This window comes from Mugil cephalus, chromosome 21 (assembly GCF_022458985.1).
Source record: "Mugil cephalus isolate CIBA_MC_2020 chromosome 21, CIBA_Mcephalus_1.1, whole genome shotgun sequence".
Lineage (NCBI taxonomy): Eukaryota > Metazoa > Chordata > Actinopteri > Mugiliformes > Mugilidae > Mugil > Mugil cephalus.
The window spans coordinates 6,705,596-6,731,362 of NC_061790.1; the positions used below are offsets into that span (position 1 = coordinate 6,705,596).

General features: G+C 43.7%; 2 protein-coding genes across 9 annotated transcripts in view; both read right to left on the bottom strand.

The window, feature by feature from the left end:
• LOC124999124 (rho-associated protein kinase 2-like) overlaps positions 1-1,039 on the bottom strand; it is a 28,949-nt gene extending 27,910 nt beyond the window's left edge. For all 7 annotated transcript variants that reach the window (XR_007111150.1, XR_007111149.1, XM_047573900.1 and 4 more), the window contains exon 1: positions 528-1,039. Coding sequence is in view for 5 of the 7 variants with exons in the window: in XM_047573900.1 (XP_047429856.1) it covers positions 528-623 (96 nt within the window). In the remaining 2 variants the exon portion in view is untranslated. The remainder of the gene's footprint in view (positions 1-527) is intronic.
• A 1,204-nt stretch (positions 1,040-2,243) lies between these two features.
• Positions 2,244-14,896, bottom strand: LOC124999146 (sine oculis-binding protein homolog). Of its 2 annotated transcripts, none has more exons than XM_047573930.1 (7): positions 14,559-14,896; positions 11,708-11,837; positions 11,253-11,450; positions 10,152-10,303; positions 8,811-8,906; positions 6,687-8,612; positions 2,244-4,531 (listed from the first exon to the last, which is right to left on the bottom strand). In XM_047573930.1, exons 1-6 carry the CDS (start codon positions 14,649-14,651, stop codon positions 6,696-6,698), a joined length of 2,586 nt encoding a protein of 861 aa, XP_047429886.1. In that variant the 5' UTR covers positions 14,652-14,896; the 3' UTR covers positions 2,244-4,531; positions 6,687-6,695. The 2 variants fall into 2 exon arrangements, with proteins under 2 accessions (XP_047429886.1, XP_047429885.1); XM_047573929.1 differs by having other exon boundaries at positions 6,687-8,633.
• Between the last annotated feature and the right edge of the window lie 10,871 nt (positions 14,897-25,767).

Here is a 25,767-nt window from a genome sequence, read left to right on the forward strand (position 1 = left end):
GTTTGTATAGAGAGGTTTGGACGGGGAGGCTTAGCAGTGACAGTGGCTGGCTGTATACATTCTTGGCGCAGGTCAGAGGGAGGCCACCTCCTTTTAGAGACCACACAAAAAACAGGTAATTGTGATCACAAACAGATACTGATGGAGTGGAGAAAAAGGAGAATGAGTGTGACACTTAAAGGGCTCGGTTCCCTGCAGTGAGTTTAACAGCCCTGTTAGAAACACATCACACTTAATTATTACACTATATTTCATCCTTATGTAATACTATTGTTAAGCATAAAGAGGAATTTAATGCAGTCCGCACAGGAAAGCGACTAGGCGTTGGGTTAAGGTGGGGTTTCCCTCTGATTACGCCTCTGATTAAAAAGGCCAAAGTACCAACAAGCTTTGGTGAATGAGTGTTCAGATTGCAGAGACACTTCTCTTGTTCCTTGTTGTCTTTTTAGGTGATCGCGACAGAACAGTGACTCACACATATGTAACTCTAGCATACCTGTCGTCTGACCCCGTTATTGCAAACTCACCAGCAGGGTTTCCAAGTTTAGAGCCGACTGCGGATTCCTCATCAGGGTCTCCAGCTTCACCAGCCGGCTCTCCAGTCTGCTCTCCGCTCCCAGCATGTTTACAGTAAATCCAGTTCACACGACATGAAAATGGGGGAAAAGAGCGCACACACACACAGACACACACCAACACCTGTAGGCCTGCGTGCCTCCGCTTTTGTTTTCTTGTTTGGGGTCAGAGTCAGCGGTGGAGGCGCGCACTTCTCTCCTGCTTGGCTCAGCTCCTCATGTCAGGTCCTCAGTGAACTGCGGCTTGAGTTGTCAGGTTAATAATTGATCCGCAGCCGCAAAGTCGACCGTCTCCTTCGCCCCCTTTTTTTTATTCATTAATGTGTCAGAAGAAAGCGAAAACCTGACTCGGACTCGAGAGGGACGCGCGTTTCCTTTCAGGTGCGCCCCGTCAAGCGACCAGACAGGCAGGTAAAACTAAAATCTGATACGACCGCAGCGCGTCCAACCTGTAGAACAAAACCAGCGTCAAGTCAGGCGAGAGCGAGGAAACGCAACTTCCGGCTGTAGCTATCAACATAAAAGTGAACGAGGAAAACTTACAGTTCTAATTAAGTAGGAAGGCAAATAAATGAATGTAAAAAAATAATACAAATGATATTCAGCCATTTTTACGTAACATTACCTGCATATTACGTTTTATTCTATGGCATATATTTATCAAATAAAATAACAAAAACAACAAAAAAAACTGGTCTAAAAGAATTTTTCGTGCATTAAAATCAACTTCATGGGAAAGGTATTTTTAGTTGTCTTATTTTGCGCTGTATCTATTGTGTTTGTTCTTTATTACATAAAAAATGTTAATAATGTGATTTTGTTTTTATTCTTTTATTTTTTATAATTTATTTATTTATTGTGTGTTTTCATTTTAAAATAAATTCAGACGAGAATAATTCATACATACGCATAACAAAATTCAAAGATCATTTATTGGTTTATAGGTTTAAGAAGGCTTTCATTTTGAGGCCCAACTTCCGGTTTCCGGCTTCATTATAGCTGACTTGACAAGGAAAAAAATCTTACACGCTTGATCTTATACTGTATATGTAAGCCCATTTCCGCAATTTTTTGTAATTATTTCCTCCTGCGACGATGACTTGCTATCTTTATTTAATGATTTTGACAAACTAAAATATTTTTCTTGGGGATATTTACGATTATTGCGAAGTCATCTCTAAAACAATATACATATATTTTACCACACTGGCTGAAAAGGGCTCCCATATTTATATTTATGAAATCTCTTGTCAAGCAGTTTTATCTGCTTTGTCAGTTTGACCAGTTAGCCCTCAAAGTTGTCCCAGGCCAGATTACTACCGCACAAACAACAAAACGAAAAAAAAAAAAAAAAAAATGTCTCCACTTAGTGCCCCCAGCAGGTCCTCACCAAGCCGGAATTCCTGATCTCTTATCTCATTCATCTCTTTTACCGTCCGTACACAGAGGCTCGACCAACTTTCAGCATTTTAGGAATGCTGATGTGACGCCCTTCAGACACGCTGACACTAAAAATAGAATTTAACATGGGACACGAGCATGTTAGCAGTGATCACAACCTTTAGAGTTAAGAAATGACAAGGCCAAGTCTCAGATTTACAGGGATAGAGCACGACAAAGTGTCCACTTGGGCAAAACAGAGATTAATGAACGACCCCAGACGTTTCCTTGCTCTTAGAATAACTTTTATTTATTTTATTTTACAAAGAGATTACCACCAAAGCTCTTGGTTACTTGACCTTTACTCAAATACAAACAGTATCAGTTCAGATAGTGGGCTAAATGTTTGACAGGGGAGGTCGGAAAAAAAGTACCTATATGCATCTCAGGCAGCAACAGCAACAAAACTTTTGACACAAGGATAATCAAACACACGTATTGTGAAATGTGACAAATGGCATTAATAGAAAAAAATTAAAATAAAATAAAACTGTCAAACCACCAGTGGCAGTCTTAATAATGTGTTTTTCTTTTCTTTTTTGGCCATCAGAGAGGGAAACACTCGTTGACGCTGCAGCTATTTCTATTGGGAGATGTCATCGGTGACTCATATGAGCTGTTGACGAAGTCCCCTTACCAGCTGAGGATGACACTGACGTATTGGCATGACCTGTGGCAAGGCTGTAGGCTGGAATGAGTGGGGAGGCGGGGGAACGCTTTGCAGACACACAAACACATACACAAACTGAAAGGTTTTGGAATGATGGCACGGGGTGGGCCACATTTGGAAGTGTTCTAGGAGTAGATGACTACCTATCCCAGTGGGCTCACCATCATGAGGAGGATTTAAAGGGCCGCTGACCGCCTCCTTACCACGGTGCTAGCCAAGATCTGGAGTCCGGGATAAAATAATGGCAATATGTGCAGGAAAAGGCGTCTGCTTGGATGGTTGGGTTGTGGGATTGCATGGGTTTCAGCAGGCTGCCTGCTACCACGGGCCTCCTGGCGCTCACTTGTCAGTAAAAAAAGGCAGGTGCAAAGTTACAAAGGCAAACACTGCTCTCTAGTGGGGATAAGGCAATACACAAACCTATAGACGCGAGGAAATTTAAGAGCTTCGGCACTCACAAAATACAATCTAAAAATAGAGAAGAAATAAAGCATTCTTTTTTTTTTGTGAAACTCTACAAATGAATTATTTATAAGTTAATATAACATCAAATAGTTTCTGCATAGAGTTCAACTAGAAAACTGAAATCTTACAACGGGACAAGTGTTGACAAGCCTATCCCCGATACTGGGAAACTGTAATACTGATCGCTGCATAATACAGCATTTGATGCTTTTGAGTATAATACCACATTTGGTAATATTACAAGATATTGTTTGTTTTTGCTTGAACACATCCAATATAATGTGGAGAAAAACTAAAATCTAAAAACTAAATCTGAATCAGATCGGCTCAGTGCTGAGAGGGATTCAGATTCAGATTTGTCTGGTGAAATGTTTGTTTGGTGGGTCATCACACATTTATCCTACCAGCGTCATCGAGACGACTCAAGTGTCCACAGACCATCTCAGCATCTTCTCAGGTGTGCCCTCACGTGCTCTGTGCGTTTTAACAGAGGAAGCTGAGGGAGATCTCCTCGAGGGATTGCCTTTTTTTAACAGCTCGGCCGGACGCTCTCTAGACAGTGAGAAAACTGCACGAGGGTAAAGTCTTAATCTCAGCAGAATTTCCCACCTCCCTTGAAGGAAGTGAGCAGAGTAGGGCATCACAGGCAATCAGTTGTGAGGAGTAAAACCTCAGGACTAGCGTCTGCGTGTACCGTATTTAGATTGGGCGGACAGGCGGAGGAGAGAAGGGCATGCTATATTCCTGGCTGTCGGTCAAAAAATTTTAAAAAAGCTCCTGAAGTCTGAGCCCCCGTCGGCCAGGTAACCCAAAACCTGGAGTGGGGAGTCAGCGTGGGATATGGGGAGAGGAACAATGTGGCTCTTTGTGCAAGCCGGGCAGGGAAAACAAACTGTTTCCCCTGGAAAGAGATCATGTTCAGGCTCCATCTGAGAAGACCACACAAGGCTGATCAGAGCCCTGTCTGCTGTGTGGTGCAAGGAGAGGAGGAGGAGGAGGAGGAGGAGGAGTAGGAGGAGGAAGAGGAGGAGGCGCATCTGGGCAGACACACTAATTCGTGCACACATACACACTTTAGGGCAGGAAGAAGATCTGAGATGCTCCATTTTCAAGCACTCACTGAACACAATGTAACACACTTGCCAGTGATGCTCTTTGGTCCAAGACAAAATGTCACTGTGTTCTTCCCCCATGTTGACTCGTGATGATGCAGCCATCTGGACCGCTTCCTGGGTTGGCACCCCGCTGGTCCGCAGGCAGAGCAACACTCTGGTGGGCTGACAGGCTGAGGGGACAGGCTGGAGGAGTGTTACCACTGGTGTTGTCCACAAGAGGGCGTGGCACTGAAACTGGCACCGCCATACAGTGTTACACAGGCAGTCTTTTCATTAGGTGGTGGAGAGCAAAAAAAAAAAAAAAAAAAGGGAAAGAGGGAGAGACAGAGAGAGAAAGCATTATAGATTCTGTGCAATTTCCATTTCTACCATATCTCATATCAACCGCTCCCGCTCTGGACGCTCATTATTTAATCCGCCCGTTCTACATAAACACTGAGAGTGAAGCTTTTTAGTCATGTCAACACTTAGATAACAGTTGCACAGGGCACAATCAAACTAAGAACATCTGGTCTCTTTACTCTCTCACACACTTACACAGACATTCATTCAAACACACATATTAAATGCAAACAGACGCACACACACACGTAAGGGCCAAACCAGGGTTCTGTACTCCCTCTGTCCCATTGCGTTTTAGTTTCAAACGCTCAGCGAATACCCATGTGGTGGGATCGGATTACACGAGGCTATAAAATATCCCAAATAAAGGCAAGGAAAACTGAGACGAAAAAACGGGCTGTTTCCTGAGGTGAAATCCTCCCCGTCGGTTGCCGACTCTGTCAGTGTGGGATATTTTTTAAGACTTTTAGCAGCAGAGACAATAGAACAGGACAGCAATGTTCAGATCAGAGCATAGAGGTGGCAAGCTAAAGTCATTCGCATACGGCAGCCGGCTCGCATTACACGCAACGCACGGCCATAAATCCGTCTGCACGACACAAGCAGCGCACTGGGATTTCATATGTATTGGTTACTAAGGCGATGCATGAAGCCACAACAAATGACAAAGTGGGAACTCGTTTAGTGAAAGGAGACCTTGTTGCCCAAACATCTGGGGTATGAGATTAAGGTTTATGTTGATCTTTCTCTATCAGCAGCCATCACTTTTAAACACAATTATTTACGTGAACCGTGGCCTTAGAAAATGGAGCAAAAAGCAGGCCAGCTGAAATCTAAACCACCTCTATAATATCAGCAGATTAATCTTAGGACATACAGTAAAATAGTAACATGATCTTATTATGGCAAGATACCAGCTGGTAAGAATGGCCGGTGGTGTTACAGCTATTTGGACTACCAATCGGGCAAGTGAAATCAAGAGGGCCTTGGACTGGTCCAAAGTAAGGAGGCTTTCTTGCTGCACTCTAACATCTGGTTGGCAGCGGACAGCAGTGGTGAGTGAAGAAAAGAGAAAGGACTGAAAAGGGAGAGGAGGAGAGTGTAAAACTTATCCACGGGAGAGCGGCGAGCCAAAGCCAGAACAGGGTGTCATTATGACATGTGTAATCGGATCGCTCCGGTTCTGCCCGTGTGTTTTCTAATGAAGCCCCAGAGCTCTATCACAGCTGAGGGCTGGCTCTCATATTCACAGCGCCTTGTAGTCTGCCTGACAATCACCCTGTCTCTACAGCAACCTCACAAAGATGTCCGCAGTGCTTCACAGTTCATACTGCAAGAAGCAAGAGTTTGACTTGGGGGGTCACACAGAGACTTGATCTGTGTCTGCGCCTGAATGTCATCTGGGATATCCCATAACCTCAAGGTCACTTTTTCGATTCAGGAGCCCCCTGCGCTTCTTTGTCTAGGATAATAAACATACTATTGCCTCATACCCAGAAAACCACCTATAAGAACATGGATTAATGTGTTAAAATGTCTCCCTCCCTCTTAAACAGACGTACAATTGCAAGGCTAGGCAAATCTGAGCCTACAAAACAGGCTGCCATGCAAACAAAGCTTTGTGACAGTCAGTTTGTGGTGAAGTGATCGCCTTTCAAAGTGACTCTCACTGCCTGTGTACCCTCCACCTCCTTCCCCTGTGGTAACCTTAGAGCGCAGTGGAGTGCCAGGTTACTGGGATTCTCTCTCTTTGGCGCCATGCTGTTTAGTGACCATGCGCATACTGTGAGACCTGTGATTAAGCTTGTGCAATGTATGTGTGAATGTAAGTAGGCATACATTTTCCAATCCGTGGTAAAGCACTGTTTTAAAAGTAAGGCTGGTTTTTCACCGCTTCAAGTTTATGCACCTTCGGCCACAGTCAACTTGATATGCCATGAGATTTAATGGACCATTTCTGCAGATGTATGAGCTGCAGAAGTCCTTACCCTTCTAGCAATGTGCCCCTCAGTAATCCCAGATAAAACTAAAGGAATGCTGTCTATACCATCCCTTCATCACTGCAACAGAATTCCTCACCTCCATCCTCTACTTATTCTGATCTCGGATTCGTAGGCATCGCCTCTTCAGAGCTGGCTCCATGTCTCCTGCACCCGGCACGTTAGCAGGGCTCCGCAGGCTACCCTTGTCCCTGAGTTTGGGCAAGAGCAGTGGGGTGGTGGTCCCACCTGTCTTTGGCGCTGTGGGCAGGGCATAGGCATGGTCCTCATCAGGAACATGGGAGTCCTCTCCTACATCTACTGTTAAGGGCTCTTCCAACTGACTAACTGGGCCCTCAACCCGCACTGGGCTAACAACAGAGCACTTGTTCTCTTTGATAGCCTCCAGCTCATTAAGTGCAAGGTCAGGGGGTGGTGCTGGTAATCTCTGGGGTATGGAGGAGTCCGGACTGGCAGGTGTAGATGAGGAGGACATCCCATTTTGACCATGGTCCTGAGATTTCAGGGCAGACGGTATGGCATCATGTGAATGGCTGCTCCTTATGGGGCTGGGTGGGGTGCAAGAAGGTGGGGTGCGGGAATCCTGGCACTGATAGACAGTGTCATGTGGAGGTGATAGTGATAGAGGAGGGGTTGGTCTAATGATATCGTGGAGCCCTGATCTGTTAACTTGCCCAGTTCCTGAATCTCCCAACCCCGACAGGTCCACCACTCCATTGGCACTGGGCTCCAACTTCACTTGGGTCCTTTGAAGAACCCTTTGGATGACTTGCCGCTCTGTGTGCTGCTGTTTATAGTTTATGAGCCCCTCCAATCCCGGGTCTGAACAGGGGGATTCATTAAAATGTGCTCTGGGCGAGGAGGCTCCACTTTGGGGTGTGGATACAGGGGACAGAAATGGTCTCTCCGATTTAACCCAATCTGTGTCTCGTGGGGTTGGGTCACTTGGCGAGGAGAGACTTTGAGGGAAGGTTCTACCCAAATGTTTGGCTACCAATCTGCCATCCCCCTCAGAGATCCCTGGAGATGCTGGCCTGGCAATCCTGGATCTACCTCTGTCCACACCCTCTGGCACAGGCTGGATAACTCCACTGTGACTTGGAGTTTCCGGGGTTGCTTTGGGGGGTACTGGAATGGGGATAGGAATGGGAATGGGGACAGGTAAGGGAACAATGATTGGGTAAGGCACCAGGACAGTAGGTTGGGGCAGAAGAGGGCTAAAAGAAGGAAAACCAAAGTTCATCATAGGAGGCATTGGGACAGGACCCCTTGGCATCATGTTTAGAGGAGGGGAGTGCAAACCAGGGAAGTAAGCTCCTGGGAAGGGGTGCATCAGTCCAGGTGGATTCATGGAAGAGGCGGAAGGGGGCTGCAGGTGAGGTGAGTGCGGAGGTCTGTGGATGGGGCTCGAAGGAGGACCCGGATGTCTGATGGGATTGGCAAGGGGGCTTTTCAGGCCCTGAGCATGAAGAGGAGGCCTGATGAAGGGTATGGGGATTTGAGGTACTGGTTTTTGTTCCAGAGGGGGACAAGGTTGAGGAGGATTGGGAGCAGGGTGGGGCAATATCTCCACAGTAGGGGGAGGTGGAGGCGGTTGGATGGATCTTTCCAGGGTCCTCAGCCCAGAAACAGGGACTCTGGAAGAAGAAGAAGAAGAGGATGCTTCTGAGGGGGAGATAGAGGAGGATTCTGCTGATCCGTGAATTAGTGTAGGCCCTTTGGGAGAGAGATTTCTATTACGGGTTTCCCCTGTACTGTTGTTGCTGTTCCAAGACTCAGGAGTGAGTAGCTTTTGCCCGGCCACAGTGCTCTCTACCCTCCCCTCCTGACTAGTTCTGCTTGGGCTGGAACTGGTACTAGTGAGAGCTGCACGGGCTTCTCGGTAGAAAACGTCCATCTTGTACTGATTCAGACACTTGGTGCTGCAGAACTGGAGTCGTTCCTCACCCGATCCGAAGTCCAGGTACTCTTTAGTGTGACGGACGTGCTTGCACCAATCACATACCTGCGGCACAGGGGAGAGAGACTGTGGAGAGTCATTGGAATGACAGATTCAAGCTGAAAACTTGAGAGCTTTGTTTAAACTTACAACAACAGAAGAAAAGCTGTTTTTTCCTTATCCCATGCACATTAAACCTTGTAATTTCACAGCATACTTATATCAATACTGTACAGTGGAAAAACATTTAAAGAGTCCTCTTACTCTGACATTGGTGTTTATTTTCAACACCAGTCTGGGCGAGTCCTCTGTATGTGGGTGCTGAGGGGATCTTTCACCATGGAGGTCTTCATCTCTGGCCTGACCGGGAAAACCACACAGTGACAAACATGAAGTGCGGTGAGGCAGTTCGTCTGAGTTTATCCTCAAATCCTATCCTGGAATCATTCTGTGGTTACTTGCCACTAAATTTGAACTTTTTACACGAGAAGTACAAAAAATAGTTTTATATTAATTGCCTTGTCATGGCGGTTAGAAGCAGTTTAAACTTCACTCGTGGCACCAAACCCCAAAGGTCAATATAACAAAGGGAAATAACAATGTTGTGAAACAGATATGAGTCTGCAGCCAAGTAGGGAGATAATACAGGTGATGTATTGTCATATTATTGATGGCCCTGCCAGTATTAATATAGAAAATTCTTCTTGATTCATGTAAGCTGATCTGCGGAGGATCTGAGTGCTCCCCCATCTCTCTGACCCATTGAGTCGTGTTGAGTTACGAAACATGAGGCAGCTGAAGGTAAGGTATGCACTGAAAGTGGACACCTCGCCCCAGGCCTCCTGGCCTTCCTCTCAGACAAGCAGCAACAAGCCAACAGAAATGCTTTCCTCCCCACCTCAGAAAAACTAGAGGGCTTGTTGCGCGCTGTCTGTTCAATCCTCCTTTGTGTCGCTGCTGTTGTGTGAATAAACCTACCACAGTATAAACAACAGCGAGGGTGAAAGTTGATACAGCTGCTCGTCACCCCGCACCTCAAAAGCAGGTATATCCATGTCGTAATGGAAGGTGACAAATCAGGGCAATGTGCATCAGAGCGGTTCTCCATCGCTGCTGCTTTCCTGTCCTCCAGACCAAGGCCACTTAATTGCTGGCCCCTTCTCCATTAACGCGAAACTGATACTAAGTGTCCTCTACAAACTTTGACCTCCCTCGCCCCCATTTCTAACATGCCCACTTCATACTAACTAGAAATTGTGTTCTTAGAGAGCCCCTCCAGTTTAAATTCCAGTAAATGAACCCATCGTTTGTGACCTAACAAGATCAGACTTATCTGTTTCTAAAGGTCTGTGTACCTGCCAGAAACCAAACGATGCTTGATCACCTGTGTATGGACAGAGACCCAAACTGTGCATATACAGTACCTGTATGTGTCCATGTGTGAGCTTGTACACACTTGCGTGCAATAATCTACCGATCAGCTTATTCATAGCCCCTCCAGATATCAGGACAAGCCACAACTAAATGTCTGTGACTTCCCGCTGCCTTGCACAATATGCAATATTTGATTTTCATCAAAGGAAGCATTTTTCATCCCACACTGACCTTATTGCGTTTGAAGTAGGCCCGTCTGCAAGCGGCAAAACACTTCTCGCTGCAGAAGCTCTTCAGCTCTGAGCCCATGCACAGAGAGTAGCGTTTCACACCTTCCTTCTGGCACCACACACAGACTATCTGCACGTTCTGTACATCTTCAACTGCGTGGGAAATATCAGAGGAGAGGAGGACGGTCAGGGAATAAATTAGTTCATTTTCCCAAGGTATTAATACAAAGCTCAAAGAGGCGTGTGTGTGAGCTGGAACTGAGTCAGCTGAGCTTATCCTTTAGGTAATTATTAGAGCAGTTTTAATTCATACATATTTTTCAGCTTCGAGTATTTGCAGCGCAGTGTGGATGCATGTGGACGGTGACATATTTGAAACAGTGAAATGAAATAATGAGGCTGGCCTTGACAGTCTGAAAGTATTTACATTCACACTTTTGGAACTATGGCCAGTTTTAAACAAACTGTACCATAGCCAACTTTAACAGTTCATCAAGACTCTGACAACTCCTACGCTATTCATCAAACATAGATGCCAACATGGAAACGCTGCTTCTTTTATGTCTAAATTGTCGGAAACCTCCAACCTGGAAGCCAGAACAACTTAGGAAATCTCAGTCAAAACAACAGGAAATGTTTTATTGTAAGGCAAAATACCAATGTAGGCTGTCCAGTATAAAAAAAAATGATTTAATTCAGACTGCTATAACAGTGTATTGCTTTAGAGTTGGCTTAAAAACTGACAGCTATCTTCAGGTGTCTGACTATTTCAGGTTCAACGTTAATCATTCCCAAAAGGAAACTAAAATAAACAGAAATGATGGCGAGTATTTTGAGGACAGGGAGTCATGCCACGTAGTTGCAACGCCTCCTCACTTCTTTACACAGCTTCTATTACTGCTCGGGAGCCCATGAGGAAAAAGCTGAAACTAATACCAGCTCTATCGCATGCAGCTGACCCTCTGCTCTGACCTCTTGGCACATAAATATAACCCCAATCACGGATGATGTGTGAATCTGAGGGAACTGAGACTGCAAACTAAAAGCAGATTTTAATAATGTGCAGTGATTGCGTTTGCTTCCCTTCACGTGTGCATTATACCTGCCGATGGCTTTATGAGGGGAACAATGACAGGGGCACTCTTGTGCTCCTTGGGGGCGGTCAGAGATGAACTCGTTGAGGAAGAGGAAGGTGAGGAGGAGGAAGGAACGCTGGGCGGCTCTCTCTCTCCACTCTTCATCGTCAGAACCGTCTGACTGACTTTGGCGTCCAGGCTTTTGGGTTTTGGCAAGGAGTTTTCTGAAACACGAGAAAACGAAAGAAGCGTAGATTTGTCGCGTAACACAATAGCATAAACCCAGAGCACGGCTGATGTGATACTATAATAACCTCTGCGCAGACAACAGATGTATCCGAATGAATGTAACAGGAGAAGTTGCAACTGCAGGAGATTTGTGTCTGGCAAATTTCGCGCACTGGCTCAATGTCTGCGTTGAAACCTGCAGAACCTGTTAGTTAGTGTAAATCCAAGAAGACAGTGAACTGTCGGCGCTCACCTTTTAGCACAGACACATGCTGACGCCTCTCTCTGTAGTTCCTGATCTCGTTGGCCTCCGAGTCTCTGAGGTCCACCTTGTCGTACCCGTACCATCCCAGGAGCTCGTTCATGGTGCTTTCTGCAAACGTCTGCAGGAGAAAAAGAGGAAAATAAATCACTGATTAACGTTCTGTCTAAGGGGATGGGGTAACTGAACCATAGCCACGCTTGAAAATAGGAAACTGTGAGCACACATCTTAGGGTTATTAGTGGAACTTTTTATCCTATGTTAAACATAATCAGACCTTCCTACTCTGAATCAATGTGAGGGATTCTGTCTCAGCCCCAGCCCTGTTGGAGAAATGAATAGGGGCACAGTGGAGTACAGTGTGACGCTTTTTCCATGATGTATTCAAGTTGTTTACTCTTGCTAAATCGGAGACGGAAAGGTTTAAAACCTAACACCAGTGTGAAATCTATGAATCATCCTTTGTTTATCTCTTTTAATTGGAAAAAAGTGGGAGAAAAGAAAACTGTTCTCCGCAGATGGGATGTGTGGTCTCCTTTTTTTTTTTTATTACGACCAGATGAAAAAAAAAAACACAAAGGTCTCTCTCTTTATCCACCCACCTCTCTCTGTGGCTTTGGAAGAACCGGATTGGAGGAGTAACCTGATCCGGAACGGGCAGAAATCAGAGCGGGACACCCTACACCACAGCGAGGTCCCACGGTTCTCGGAAATGCCCCACTCCTCTCTCCTCTTCTTCTCCCTCCAGTGTCCACCACTCCTTCCCCACTATCCCCTCGTCTCCCTTCTCCCCTTTCTCCTCTCCCCCCCCCGCCTCCCTCTCTTCTCCCTCTCCACCCTTCCCCCCCCCTACCCCCCCCCCCCCCTCGCCTCCCATCTTCATCATCCTCCCCTCCATCCCAGCACCTTCCAGCCCTGACACCCGACACAGTACCGCCTCTCAGGTTTCAGCCTTTTCCAGCACAGCCAGTCTGCTGTGGTGGTGTTGTAGCGCTGTAGTACTGACTGCACATTCTTTCCCCTGCTTTCCTCACTCCGACCTCTGCTCTGCACTAGGGCCTCAAAGAAATGGATCTCTCCCTTGCTTGCTCGCTTTCTGCTGTGTGTGTGCGTCTGGGAGAGTGTGTGGGTGAGTGCAAGCAGTGGTATCATATCCAGCTAAATATGCCTAACGATGATTAAAGTCAAGTATCCGGTGTCTGGTGCTGCGCTCGGGGTCTGACGTGGAGGGAGTAGGTCCGAATGTGGTGTTGAAACAGATGTATTACAGAGACAACACCGGGACGGACCACGGCTGAGCCCGAGAATCACTTTTGCCTGCCTTCCTGTTTGCCTTTCTCCTACACTTCTCCCTTTCAGATTTCCCCAGTTGCCTCGCTCCAAAGGTGCACGTCTTTGGGAGATTAGGCATAATGTTCCCCATCATGCCTAATTTTGGTATTGTGGTGTTCCCCAGAAGGACTACACCGACGGCAGCTCTCCTGTCTGTGCATACTGCCATTTAAGAATTTCTTTTTTTTCCCCCTCCTTGTTAACGAAAGAAGGGCATTTTTTTTCTTCACCCACCCTTCCACTTCCCACAATGTTGTTTTTGTTTCTTTTTGGCAGTTTAGACAAACATCTGCTTTGTGAGAGTGACAAGCCATATCCCAAACCGCAGAGAGAGCTGCAGCCAAAGGCAACAAACTGGGGCCGACCCTGAGATTCAGCCCAGGCAGGCTTACATCAAGCGGGGATAGCGTTTCACATGTTTTGATTAAAATTAGTTAAGATGTAACACTACACCTCCCCTGGATATCAAACGCTACAATCCAAACCACTTACACAAAAAGAGCACATTTCCTCTCTCACGAGAGGCCAGAATGTCTTCCCCCCAAAAAACAAAAAAAAAAAAAATAATGAAAACAAAAAACAAAAAAACGGCTTGTCTTTTTAGATTTCTCAGCCTCAGCTCGGCTCAGAAGGAGCCTCAAATATCCCTCACAGCCACAGTCAACAGTCTCAAATAGCCAGTGTCCAAACCCAAACAAAGCAGACAATCCATGGATTAGTTTCCACGCAGTAACAGGGCTCATAATGGTGGGAGGGAGTCATGTCTGCTGCTGTGATTTAACTTATTAGTGCCTGTGCAGTGGCTGCCCACTGAGCAAGTTTGCCTCTTAATGGGAACTTTCCTTTAATGTTTACATTCTTAAAAATCTAATGATAGGCCATGAGAGTTTTCCCAGTGTAAGGCCGAAGCATGCTATTTAAAGGATATAAAAGCCCCCTCGCTTTTTTTTTTTTTTTTTTTTTTTTTTGTGCGTGAGGACAAGCCTCTGTGGTGCAGCAAGTGAGCGCACTGCAGGAGCAGGGAAGAAGTGACGCACATCTGGATCTCCGCTGGACATTACAGTGTGTGCGCGTCCGGACACAGCTGGCTATGACATGGCGTCACGAGAAGGCACAGGTCAACTTAACTCTACGTTAGCAATGGCACCGGAGATGTCTGTTACTAATAATGACGTTTGCGTCTGTCTCTGTGTGTGATATTATCGGTTCAGACTTTAAAAAAAAAAATGACAGTCAGGATTAACTAGAAGACTCACAAATGGTATTAAGACATTTTTTAAACTGCAATAAAGTCTTTAAAAGTATGATTGGTTACATCAAATATACAAATGTGGATCAATTGAAACAAACAGAGTAAAACATATTTAAGCCTGCACTGATTTTTTTTTTTTTTTTTTTTTTTTTTGCGTAGCTGACTCCCCTGTGAGAAGACGACTGTGTGCGTAAAGAAAGTCATCGCTCGATAACACGTCCCACCGGATCCAAACTAGTCTGCCACTCTCCCTCTCACCTTCATCTCTTGGTTGATCTCCCTCTTCACGGGGTGCGCGGGTTTCCTGCTGCGTTTATTTTCCGGTGGTCTCCCTTTCTCCATCTCTGGCATAGTCCTGGCGAGGCTGGATCCGATCCGGATCAGAGCTGGGTGTCAGCCGGAGGGACTTCTTTAGCGGAGTAGGTCAGAGTGGAGGCTGTCACTCCCGGTGACAGCGGCTGTCATTCCCGGACGTCTGAGTCCCTCATTTGGGGCTTCACACCATCCGAGTCCACTGAACATGCGTACACTCCGAGCAGGAGGCTCCGCAGTTGAACAATCCCCACTCTCACTTTTGCACCGCTGTCAAGGCTTCGCCGACGCGCAAGATGAGACTTCCGGTTTGAACTTTCAAAGTGCCCACACACAAAGCATCCGCAACAATTCGTGACTATTTTGAAAAACTGACTAAATAAAAGTAGTTGTTTTAATGATTTGGGTCAGCTTGCGATAGAAATTATGGTTTAAATCAAAAATCTACAAACTAGAGTAGTCCAAAAAAGTAACAGGAGGCCATTGGATATTAAAAGTTTGATTTGTAAAAGTCTTCTGATCAGAACGCCTTTGCAGTAATGGATGCAATAGTGACTCTCGTTGCATCATTCGCTCAAGTTTTGTTCTCGAGTGAAACGAAATGTGCATGACTAAATGTGACATTAAACTGAGTCAATACTGTAAACGACTCAATGAAATATAAGCTCAAACATTTGCCCATAACTGAAACATCCGCATCAGCCGCGGTCCCCCATTCCTCTGCTTTTATTATGAAAGGCAAGTGTCCTGCCCGCCGGTCTAATCTGCGCTCCGTCTGTGAGAAGGGAGGGCCCAGTGATTTGATGTAACCCAACACCTGGCGCCCACCCCTCCCAAATCTCAACAGATACATTTCATTAGGAATGCAAAGACTGTGTTTTATCTGAGGGGACACAGTACAAACACTGTCTCTATACTCTTGTCTTAAAATAAAGAGATGAAAAGAGCGCTGCGAGTCAAACGATACCATGGCAGAATGTCTGGAGCTTTCTCAGATGGCATCTGTTTGATCAGTGTGTGCGCGCGCGTGTGTGTGCTGCACTAAAACACCTGAAATGCCCCCCCTCCACACACACACACACACACACCCACCCGCCCCTGAGACAGCCTGTGGCCCGAGGAAAAGTACCACATGCCTGAGGGGCAGGATTTACATGGAGGTGGGTGTGTGTTCCTGTCTCGGCGCACAAACATAAACATTAGTCTCATTAATACTCTTGGTGGTAAAGGTCAGAGAATGTATTACCATATCATATCCATCCACTGGTGGTGATACTGTGGATCTAATTGCAGCTTAAATACATTGAGACTGAAGGGGTAACTTTTATTTTCTGATTTTAAAGGGTCATGGACTGAGCAATTAGATTATTACACCGTATAAACATGAAGCAAATAGGTTTTAAACTGTTCCAACATCCTCAAGTGTCCCTCTTTTCCAGGACTCCAAGGTCGTCAAACCCCACGCAGAGAGACAGACAGGTAGACAGACAGGCGGGACGGGAGGGCTGTCTCGGAGCCTCTTTCCTCCCCGTCCCCAGCCTTCCTCGGCCCGCTCTGGTTGGAGGAATCCAGGGACCACGCTCGTGTAAACAGAAACCCGATCCACCGCGCAGGGCTTGGGTTTCGCCCCCTCGTAGACCCGCGGATGACACACGATCCGGCCCGGCTTTGGGAACAGGGCTTATCTGATGCCTCACAAAAGGCCCCTCTCTCATGCTCTCCATAACAGCGCACATCTGGTGCCTCTGCAGGGAGCGCTGGTCCCTGTCGGTTCCTCTGGGGTAACTTGCGAGGGCGGGAATAAGACCTCAGAAATCCACTCACACACAAACGACAGAGACGCTCTTTGGGTCTAAAGTTACAATCCTCAACATCTGGACCTAATAATAATAATAATTAAAAAAAAAAAATGCCCACTTTGTGTACGACTATTTACATTAGTGATACGTGATTACGGAGCCGCGCAGTTTAGAAGACAAGCACGTTTGCGTCTGCGCTCAGCGTTGATGGAAGTGTATGGAGCGTAGTCCCCCTTCTAGAGTTGCGTGTTGGAACCGATAGAGGGCGATGTCTACTCATTAGTGTTGAATAATTGTGCTATTGAATATAGTCTGGTGTTTTCCCTGCATCGGATTACACACAAATATAGCCCAGTCACCATGACAAGGGAGTCTGTGTTTTGTCCATGGCGACTATATAAACCCAACTGTATGGTAAAAAAAAAACGTGAAAAGGACAGACTGTCTGCAAACAGAAATGTATCTGAACACAGCCCATTGTTCAAAGAGATCATTAAAATAGGCAGCTGTTTATTATAAAGGATCGATTGAATGATGACGATAATGTGAAAAAGTACCAGAGATAGATCTTTGATATTAATGAGCTGAAACACAGCACAGAACAAAAAGTTGGGCCTCTTTTCAAACGTTTACAAAAATAAGAAAAAAACAAGAAAGTGTCCATTTCCATTATAGGTCATACAGGAGATGATGATGATGATTATTATTATTTCAAACTTCTATCTCAATTAATATGTCATCTATGAGTTATTTCTAAATCTAGGTTAACTTGCCAAAACTAGATTTAAAACAAATGCATTCCAATCCTATCCTAAACCCCTTGCTGCAAAGTTAAAGCACCACAAGAAAGACTGTAATTCAACTGTGTGATTGTTTAAGAGGGTGTAGTTTGTGATTCTGTTGAACTGGACTGAATTAAACACAAAGGTCTTTCTGCAGCTCAGCCAAATGTTGGGGTTGCGGGTTGTTGGGGTTGTCAAAATAAGGCAAACACGTGTCAGCGCAACACAAGACAACTGTATATTACTACCAACCACAGCCTTCAAAATGGAAACAAAGTTGAATCAACAACCCTCTCGGGTGTTTGAACCAAACGCTGAACACCACAACCGTCACGAAGCTAAGATTTAGAGCAGGATTGTTATGTTAGTGTGCCTAATGTTTCGGCAGGTTAGTAGTGTAAGCGTAAGTCGGGCCTGAACGCGAGGCGTCGCTGTTGTCGCGCTAAACTAGATGTGCAGAGGTTGATCCACAGGTTGTATTGACTTGACAGGTTGACATCTTCTTTACGCAGTTAAAGCGGATTTACGCCCTTCCCCTGCCAATGAAAGTTTCAATCAAGCAGCCTAAATATACTCTCGACATCCCAATAATCAGCGGTATCACCATGGCAACATGACATTATGAGCGCGATGCATTCATTTAATTCCCTGTGAATTATTTCAAAAAATACTCATAGAGGACGACGTTTAAACCTGCTTCCAGAAGGCTGACCAGCTCAGATACGAGACGGAGCATGCGCACTAAGTCGGCACCCCAAAAGTTTTAGCAAATCATTACCGTTATGTCGATTTTTTAAAATATTTAAATTGAAATTATTGTCTCCAAAATAGCTTCGTTTATTATATCCGTTAAATTTCTGTATTTTTATTTTTATTTTTTGCCCCGTGTCCATTACTACCGTTAGTCTGCTACGTCACAGACGCGCAGCCGGTATAAAAACCTCCGGTCTGGTGCAGCCCCACATTTGAGAGCAGCAGCGTCCGTGGGCATCGTCCTCCGTCTGGCCAAATTACTGCGTAAAATATACGAAGACATAAAAAAAAAGAAAAAGAAAATGTCCAAAATGACAATCGTTCAGCTGGGAGTGGTTGTGTTCGCCATATGTTTATCAACACAGGTAAGATGACTTTTATATTGTGTTTATGCAATTATTATTATTTATTTATTTTATTGATTTTATTTCTGGGAGGAATTTACCACCAAAAAGGGTGGTGAGACTTTTTTTTAAAAAAAAAAACATTTTTAGGCATAGAATCAACTGTTTTTGACTCTATCTATGTTACAAGCCATAAAGTGGCGTGATGATCTGGATTACAGCTGCAAAGACGTCTGAGGGAATGAACACGATCATCTGTTCTAATCTGTTATCTATTTATTTATTTATTTATTCTTAAAATGTGGCTCTAGTCAAACTCCTATTTTGTCACGTTTATTTTTGCCTCTTGGTCATCTAAGCTCAAGATGAATTAATGATTCAGATGGTGCGTATTGTCTACCTGCGCAAAGGTGGTGGAAGAATCTAAAGTTACTTTCGGGTGCCAGAGAAACCTAACACGCGGGCGTGGAAACTTAGGTCTCTCTTTTCCTTATAGCGTTGTCTGGGCGAAATGTCTTGAAATATACTGTAGTAATGGTTTAAAACTTCACAGTCAAAGGATTCTTCAGTGCCTTTCATCCTTTCTTTGAAATGTTATGTCAATGTATTTTTTTTAAGTGTTTTGTTGATGTGACCAAAAAGGAGCTTTATTACAGATTATGTTCCTCATCCCTCCATTCTCCTCCTCCTCTTCCCCCTCCAGCAGGTGGTCTCCCAGAACAGCACAACCCCGATGGGGGGAAACTCAACCTCCAACAGCAGCCACACCACCACCATGGCCCCGGGCACCCACAGCTCGGCCAACACCACCTCCCCCACCGGAGCGGGCGTCTCACTGCACGCGGGCCCCTTCTCTTTCCTGATCCCCATCGTCGTGGCCGCCTCTCTCCTGCAGCGCTACTGTTGAAGCCCGGACCCCCGCAAACCTCTCCTCTTCTCTGCCTCAACGCCACTCCTCGCGTCCCATCCCACCATCACACCCAGTCCAGCCTCTCCCTTCTCTCTCAGAGACCACCAAAACTAACACGGACGGACTCCACGACCCTCCTCCTAAGTAATACTAAAACGAAAATATGTATAAATAATTCAAGACATTTCCTTTAATAAAAGGGGGTTTTAACCATCAGCCGGAGATCATCACCAAACCACACCCTCCTCTCAGCCCCTTGCATGGAATCAAAAAGGAATGATGGTCAGCCTCCCCCTTTTGGCTTGCGTTTCCATAGTCACGCCATCACATTTTGGAGATGCTCAGGGCTGCGGTTGTCATGTCACATGTCTTGAATGAAATGCGGACCACTTGAGTGTACAGAGGTTCTTTTTGTGGCTTCAGATCCACCCGGCAAATCAATACGAGAATGGCTTTTGTCTGTTAAAAGTGTTGTTTGGCACACACACACACATACACACACATACAGTGGGAGGTTTAAGAAAAGTGCGAAATGACATTCAAAAGATGGGGTTTCTCTTTTTTTTTGTTTTTTTGTTCTTTTTTTTTCCAAAATTTCAAGGTGTATGTAGCAGACGAGTTGCCACAGAACTTGGGTCAGTTTTACCTTGTGATTTTTAAAGCTGTGGTCTTTTACAATGAGGGTTTGATTGACGCTTTTCCTCCCTTCACCCAGGAAATGACTGTGTGTATAACCAAATGGGATGATATGAAGGGCTGAAGGGTTGATGTTGGATTTATATTTCCCCCTTATAGTTTATATTTTGTATAAATGGAAATGTTGTACTGTTAGTTTGCGTATACGATAATGGAAGAAATGACAATGTACAATAAATTATGAAAAAATAACACCTGTATCTTTCATTCCCATTTTGTCCAACCTTTGCTCAAATATTTACCTCCCCTAAAGCTCTAAAACCAATATTTAACTAACTTGAGAGAAACATCGATAGTGCTGATTGTCTTGTTCTTCGCTCCTCTCTAAAATTTGCATTAAGTCGACCCTATGCAGTGTAAAGAAGCAAAGGGTGTGGTGATGTTGAAGTCATTATTGCTCTGCTGCCAGGCAGTCTAGACAGGCAGCTGCTGAGCTGGAGGACAGAGATGGGCTCAGCATTCCCACAGATCTCATCTGGCTTAGCGCCAGCGCCAAACGATTTAATACGAAACAATATATATACATATATATGAAGTGGTCTTCTCATGATTAACAACATACAAATACTTAGATGAGATGCTGTGTAATGGCTAATAGCGTGCAGAAACCTGTTATCTCAGTGTGAATACCAGCATTTATATTTTTCAGTTTCAGTGGAAGAACAGAAATGAGTTCAAAGAGGCCAGAGGGAACATAATGTCATATTTGATTAGGCAGTAAAACAAGTTTGGCTCCTGGCTGTTAATCAACACTGTCTAGTCCTGTATGTCCTACCTCTCCAGCAGCTGCAGAGCATAGAAAAACATCTCTACAGACGAATACCAGTTAAAGTTAATATGATTTTCTGCATAAAAGAGAAGTAATGTTTGTTTAACAATGCACCACTGTGAAAATAGCACCTTTAACAGTTAAGTATATGGTTATTTAGTAACATTAGTAGCATCTTGGGGGCGGATATATATATATATATATATATTCCATTTATGTGTGTGTCCTGATCTCATTTTGTGTTATCCACTGCTAGCCTGGCGAGGCAGACGAGTAAAAGCCGCCAACAAAGGCCAAATCATCAAACACCATGCGCTGGTGGAGCGTGCGGCTGGCAGCTCGGAAATGCCTCAGCACCATTTAAGCCAGCCTCATGACTCATTAGCCCAGCCCATTGTCTCTCAATCCTCTCTGCACTATTAACCTCTCCTCGCACTCTATCTCCCTCGCCATCACCCCTCCCTTCCAGCACCTCTTTTCCGGATCCATCCATTTAAAGTCCCTTATCAAGAGTTATTGTCAAGAATAACCAGCTGTATTTCTGGTCCAGCTACATGGAGTTGAAATCATGATTTCACAGCATCGTTTCAATGAACATCTTCAGCTGGTAGGACAGTAAATGGCGTAAGCCAGCGTACATGTTGGTTTTTGGATGCAGCATTGTCTCTTAACGGTAAACACAAACCCCAGTTACTCAGATTGATGAGAAATTTTGGAAACAAAGAAATACTTGTCTTGCCATTGGTTAGTAGTTGCTAGGTTTGCGTCTACACTGGTATGAGTAATCTTTGAGTCAATATTTAAACACCATAGGACAGCACATCGTGACTTGAGCAGCTTCAATACACTGTAGGTCTATTTAACAGAAACAACACAGACGCCATTTGGAGAAAGGTAGCCTACTAGACCTTTAATACAAACCGTTTTAAAATATCTTTAATAAAAGTAAGAAATCTAAATGTCTCCATACATGGTTGTGCACAGTAGCGAAGTAGTGGAGAAAATCATAATCATCATATTAGAATAAAACAGTATCATCAGTATAGAGTCTTTTCAGTTAAAACCAGGTCATAGACTTGAGATTCAGACTCATATAATGTATTGTGAAAGCTTTTAAATAATTTAATATTAGGTACTAAGTGTACACAGCAAATTGAGAAGAGTTGAATTCTTGGTGTTAAACTAGACATACACTAGTAGAGTTAATAATACTCTGGGTAGAGTTAATCCATTATAATTAACTCTCAGTTGATAAATAGTTGTTGTCAAAACCGAGTGTAAAAAGGAAGTGTCACTAAAACAAACCTCTAGGTGTAAATGTTGAAATATTAACTCTGAACTTCTTTAAACTCTGACTCCGAACACCTGCTTAATGAGCTAGAGGTTAGCATGCATGCCTGGCCTCACTGTAACATAGAAAGTGAGTAACGGCAGTAAACGGTACGTTTGGCTTGACGTTTTGGCTGAGTGAGACGAGTCATGCACTTTGTAACCACAGATATAAAACGCGATAAGATGATGCTAATGGTTCGGAGTTGCTAGCTAGCGTGCTGAAGTGGTGCTAACACTACATATACATTGTGCCTTACTGTTGCATGTTCTAATATTTGTAGTGCAAGTTTGAAAATAAATGTTTTTGAACTGCCAAACATGACTACCTTTTTATTTTAGTAAGGTTTATTTTCCAAGTATTTTTGTAGGATTATATAAGAATTATATTGACACATTTTAAGTGTTATGGGGCAACACTCGTGTAGTTAAGAAATAGTCCTCAGAGAGAGTTAATTGCTAACACTACATATAAAACCAACACTGGTTGGTGTTAGACATTGTGTTAAATTTAACTACAGGGAGAGTCAAGTTTATACTAACTTAGTGTGAAGGTACCAACACTCGAAAAAAGTGTTAAATTAACACTCTGAGGTGTGGACCCATACAAACACTTTAAAAGTGTTAAGATCAACTCTTACAGTGTTAATTTGGGTATGCTGATTTTATTGTGTATGTTTTGGCAAAATTAAAGTCTTTAATGACTTGATTCCAGTTATACAGTATGTATATATATATATATATATATATATATATATATATATATATATATATATATATATATATATTATAAAGGAGTAGAGTGGAATGACAATCACCTGTAGCTCAATAATGAACTGTGGGAGGAACACTCCTATTAGACTTTTGGGTGAAATTTAGGTTTAACAGGAATTATGGCCCAAACAACAACAACAACAACATAAAAAGCATATATATTTTATAACGTCACAATGACATCTGACCTTTGACCTCCAAATTATAAATAATTCGATCTTCGGTTACATTCGGCCAAATTTGAAGAAAAAAACAAATTTTAGTCAAGAACAGCTTAGCATGGTTTTGCCAATAAATAATTTTGCTACAAAACCTAAGAAAGAAGCTAAAGAAAAGACTGATCTGTAATTATTCTAGGAGAACATGGCACAAGATGTATTTTATATAATATGTTCCTCACCTATACACCAACGTCTGGCCCATAATTTTATATTTTAAAACAGGGGTTGAAGACCGATGTTTTAAAGGGTATAATTTCCTAGAAAATGTATGTAAAGACCTCGGTGACTCATCCTGCACTCCACTTTCAAGTGTTTAAGTGTTGACTAATTTTGCAGGCTACTGGCCACTGGAAGTGACCAATCAGAACAGACCAGGCTTTTGAGACGGGGCAACCTCTCCACCGCTGTCATCACAGGAATTTAATGTAAAAATACATGAGAAAATAGCTCTCTGCTGGTCGTTACATGGTGAATTTAACTGACTTTAGCTTTCAACTGGTTATCTAACAGAAAATATAAGCCCTCAATTAAAAAAAACATCTTATCTACAATTTACTTATGAGTAAATATTGCATATGTAAGTGTGATTTAGAAAGAAGCAGTGATAAACCAATTTGTGTATCTTCTCCTGTCGTCTTATCTCATTACTGTATGAATGGACAGGCTGAGTCATTCCTCTGTAGTAAACAGGGTCTCAGGTGTACAGCATATTTAATGCTCTGCGTCTCTCCTCCATTGCTCATCTTTTAATGTCTCTAACTGATTTTCTCTGAGCTCGACAACATTTCTTGTGACTGCTCCCCAGCCAACTGCTTTTTTAAAAAAGGGTCCCCAGTTAAAATGGCTGTGCGCAGGATTATTCCACTGTTTTTATTATTTCATTACTCGTTGTTTGTGATGACCCATTCATATAAAGCACTTAAATCTGTATTTGTCTGTTCATCCATTATGTCTACTCCCCACGGATTATTCTGAATAAACCCGAGTTGCTGCTTCCAGTAACATCAGAAGCATCAGTTCCTGTGCACCAATTCCTTTTTCTGCCCCTCGAGGAAAGCCTCTTTAGACACAAGCTGTTGCCAGTGAAAGCACCAAGACGCCTTTGTGGTAAAACTGGAATAGATTGCATCAGTATGGATGATTAACCCTTACTAAGAGCTTCGGTTAAATATCTTTGTAAGTTTTACCTCATTTCCCCTATCCCGACTGACTGTTTACCACAACTTCCATATTCTTACGACGCGCAGTCACCTCGGCGGTGGTGTGAGTTGTGACACGCAGCGGACCTTTAATCATTGATTGGCTTGATGAATTATTCAGACGGCCGCCACTGTTGCAGGGACAATGTCTCACACACACGTAATACTTCACTCCCAAACCACACAGACGCCGTTCTCCTGGAGGGGTGGGGGGGCCTTTCATAATTTTCTTTGTTGTACAAAAGCAAGTGGTGACATCACATGGGCATGTTATTCATACACTATGTGTGTGAAAAGGAGGCAAGCGTTCGGTTTGTGTGTGAATATATTCACAATTGTTGGTGTGAACACAAATAAAAGTGTGCATTTTTCGTGTGTAACGATAACTGACGTTAGATACGGGCGGGTTTTCCTGTCGTTAAGCCTCCATGGCTTGGGTCACGTTTCACGGTGGTAAGACGGGACTAACACCAAGCGGTAGAAAAATTGTCTTTCACATATTAGATTTCATATTTTTTACAGATATACAACATAAACCTATACTTATAGAAATTTCAACAGCAGCTTTTTGCCAACTTAAAACAACAATTTACAGTAGATACACCGAGGAGTTTGTTTTGAACTAATGATTAATTCGCTTCACAGCTCAGTGTCACAACTGCCCAGCCGTGTACTTGTAGTCAAATTTGATTGCTAGCTCCATGGACTACAGAGCTATAATGATTAATGGTTAAATCATCTCACATGCAACTTTCACAATACGGCCTCTGTTTGTGTAGAACTACTTTACTTTACTACATTTATTCAACAGGTAGCATCTGCAGCCAGATTCAAAGCATTTCAAAAGAACATAACAACAATACTGAGTCCTTCGGCGCAGCACGCTACTTCAGACTAATAATTCATGGGAATCATTCAGCGACTCTCACAAAATCTTCACTGTGTTTAATTTAATTTCAAGTATTTCAAGAATATTTCTTTCTAGGCATTAATTACAAATTACCCTAAAAATCCCTCTTGCAATTGTTTATCCTTTCCATTTATCAATTAGGGACGTTAGTAATCTATTATTAACTACACTTGAATTGGAAGTACTTTAAAACACTGTCATCATGTCTGTAGCTATTAATACAGATTGATGTATATACATCAATCTGGCATATCATTATGACCACCCTCCTAGTATTGTGTTGGTCTCCCTTGTGCCTCCAAAAGTGTTGTGACTCACCAAAGAATGTCAAGGGTGTCCTGTGGTGTCTAGTAACAGGATGTTGTTAGTGGGGGCCTTTGGGTGCTATGGGTTGAAGGGAGGTTTAATGTCTAATGTCTAATCAACCAAAGATTTTGGAACCATTTTGCAACAATTTTAATATTGTAACTGATCGGTGTATGTCAGTCCATACAGAACTAAGATGTTTGAAGACTATTTCTATATCTTGCACCATGATTTAAGAAAATGGCCTGTAACTCATCTTCAAAGTGTCAGTAAATTATTCACAAGCCATTAATGAAGCAACTAGCAAGTTAGAAGGCGACTCAAAACAATCAAACATATTCCAACGTCTAACTCTGATGACCC

Coding starts and splice junctions, on each gene's coding strand:
- LOC124999146 (XM_047573929.1), bottom strand. CDS start 14,651: ATGCCAGAGATGGAGAAAGGGAGACCACCGGAAAATAAACGCAGCAGG. Junction 11,451..11,707: donor GCATGTGTCTGTGCTAAAAG/GTGAGCGCCGAC, acceptor CTCGTGTTTCAG/AAAACTCCTTGCCAAAACCC. Junction 10,304..11,252: donor CCTCATAAAGCCATCGGCAG/GTATAATGCACA, acceptor TTTCCCACGCAG/TTGAAGATGTACAGAACGTG.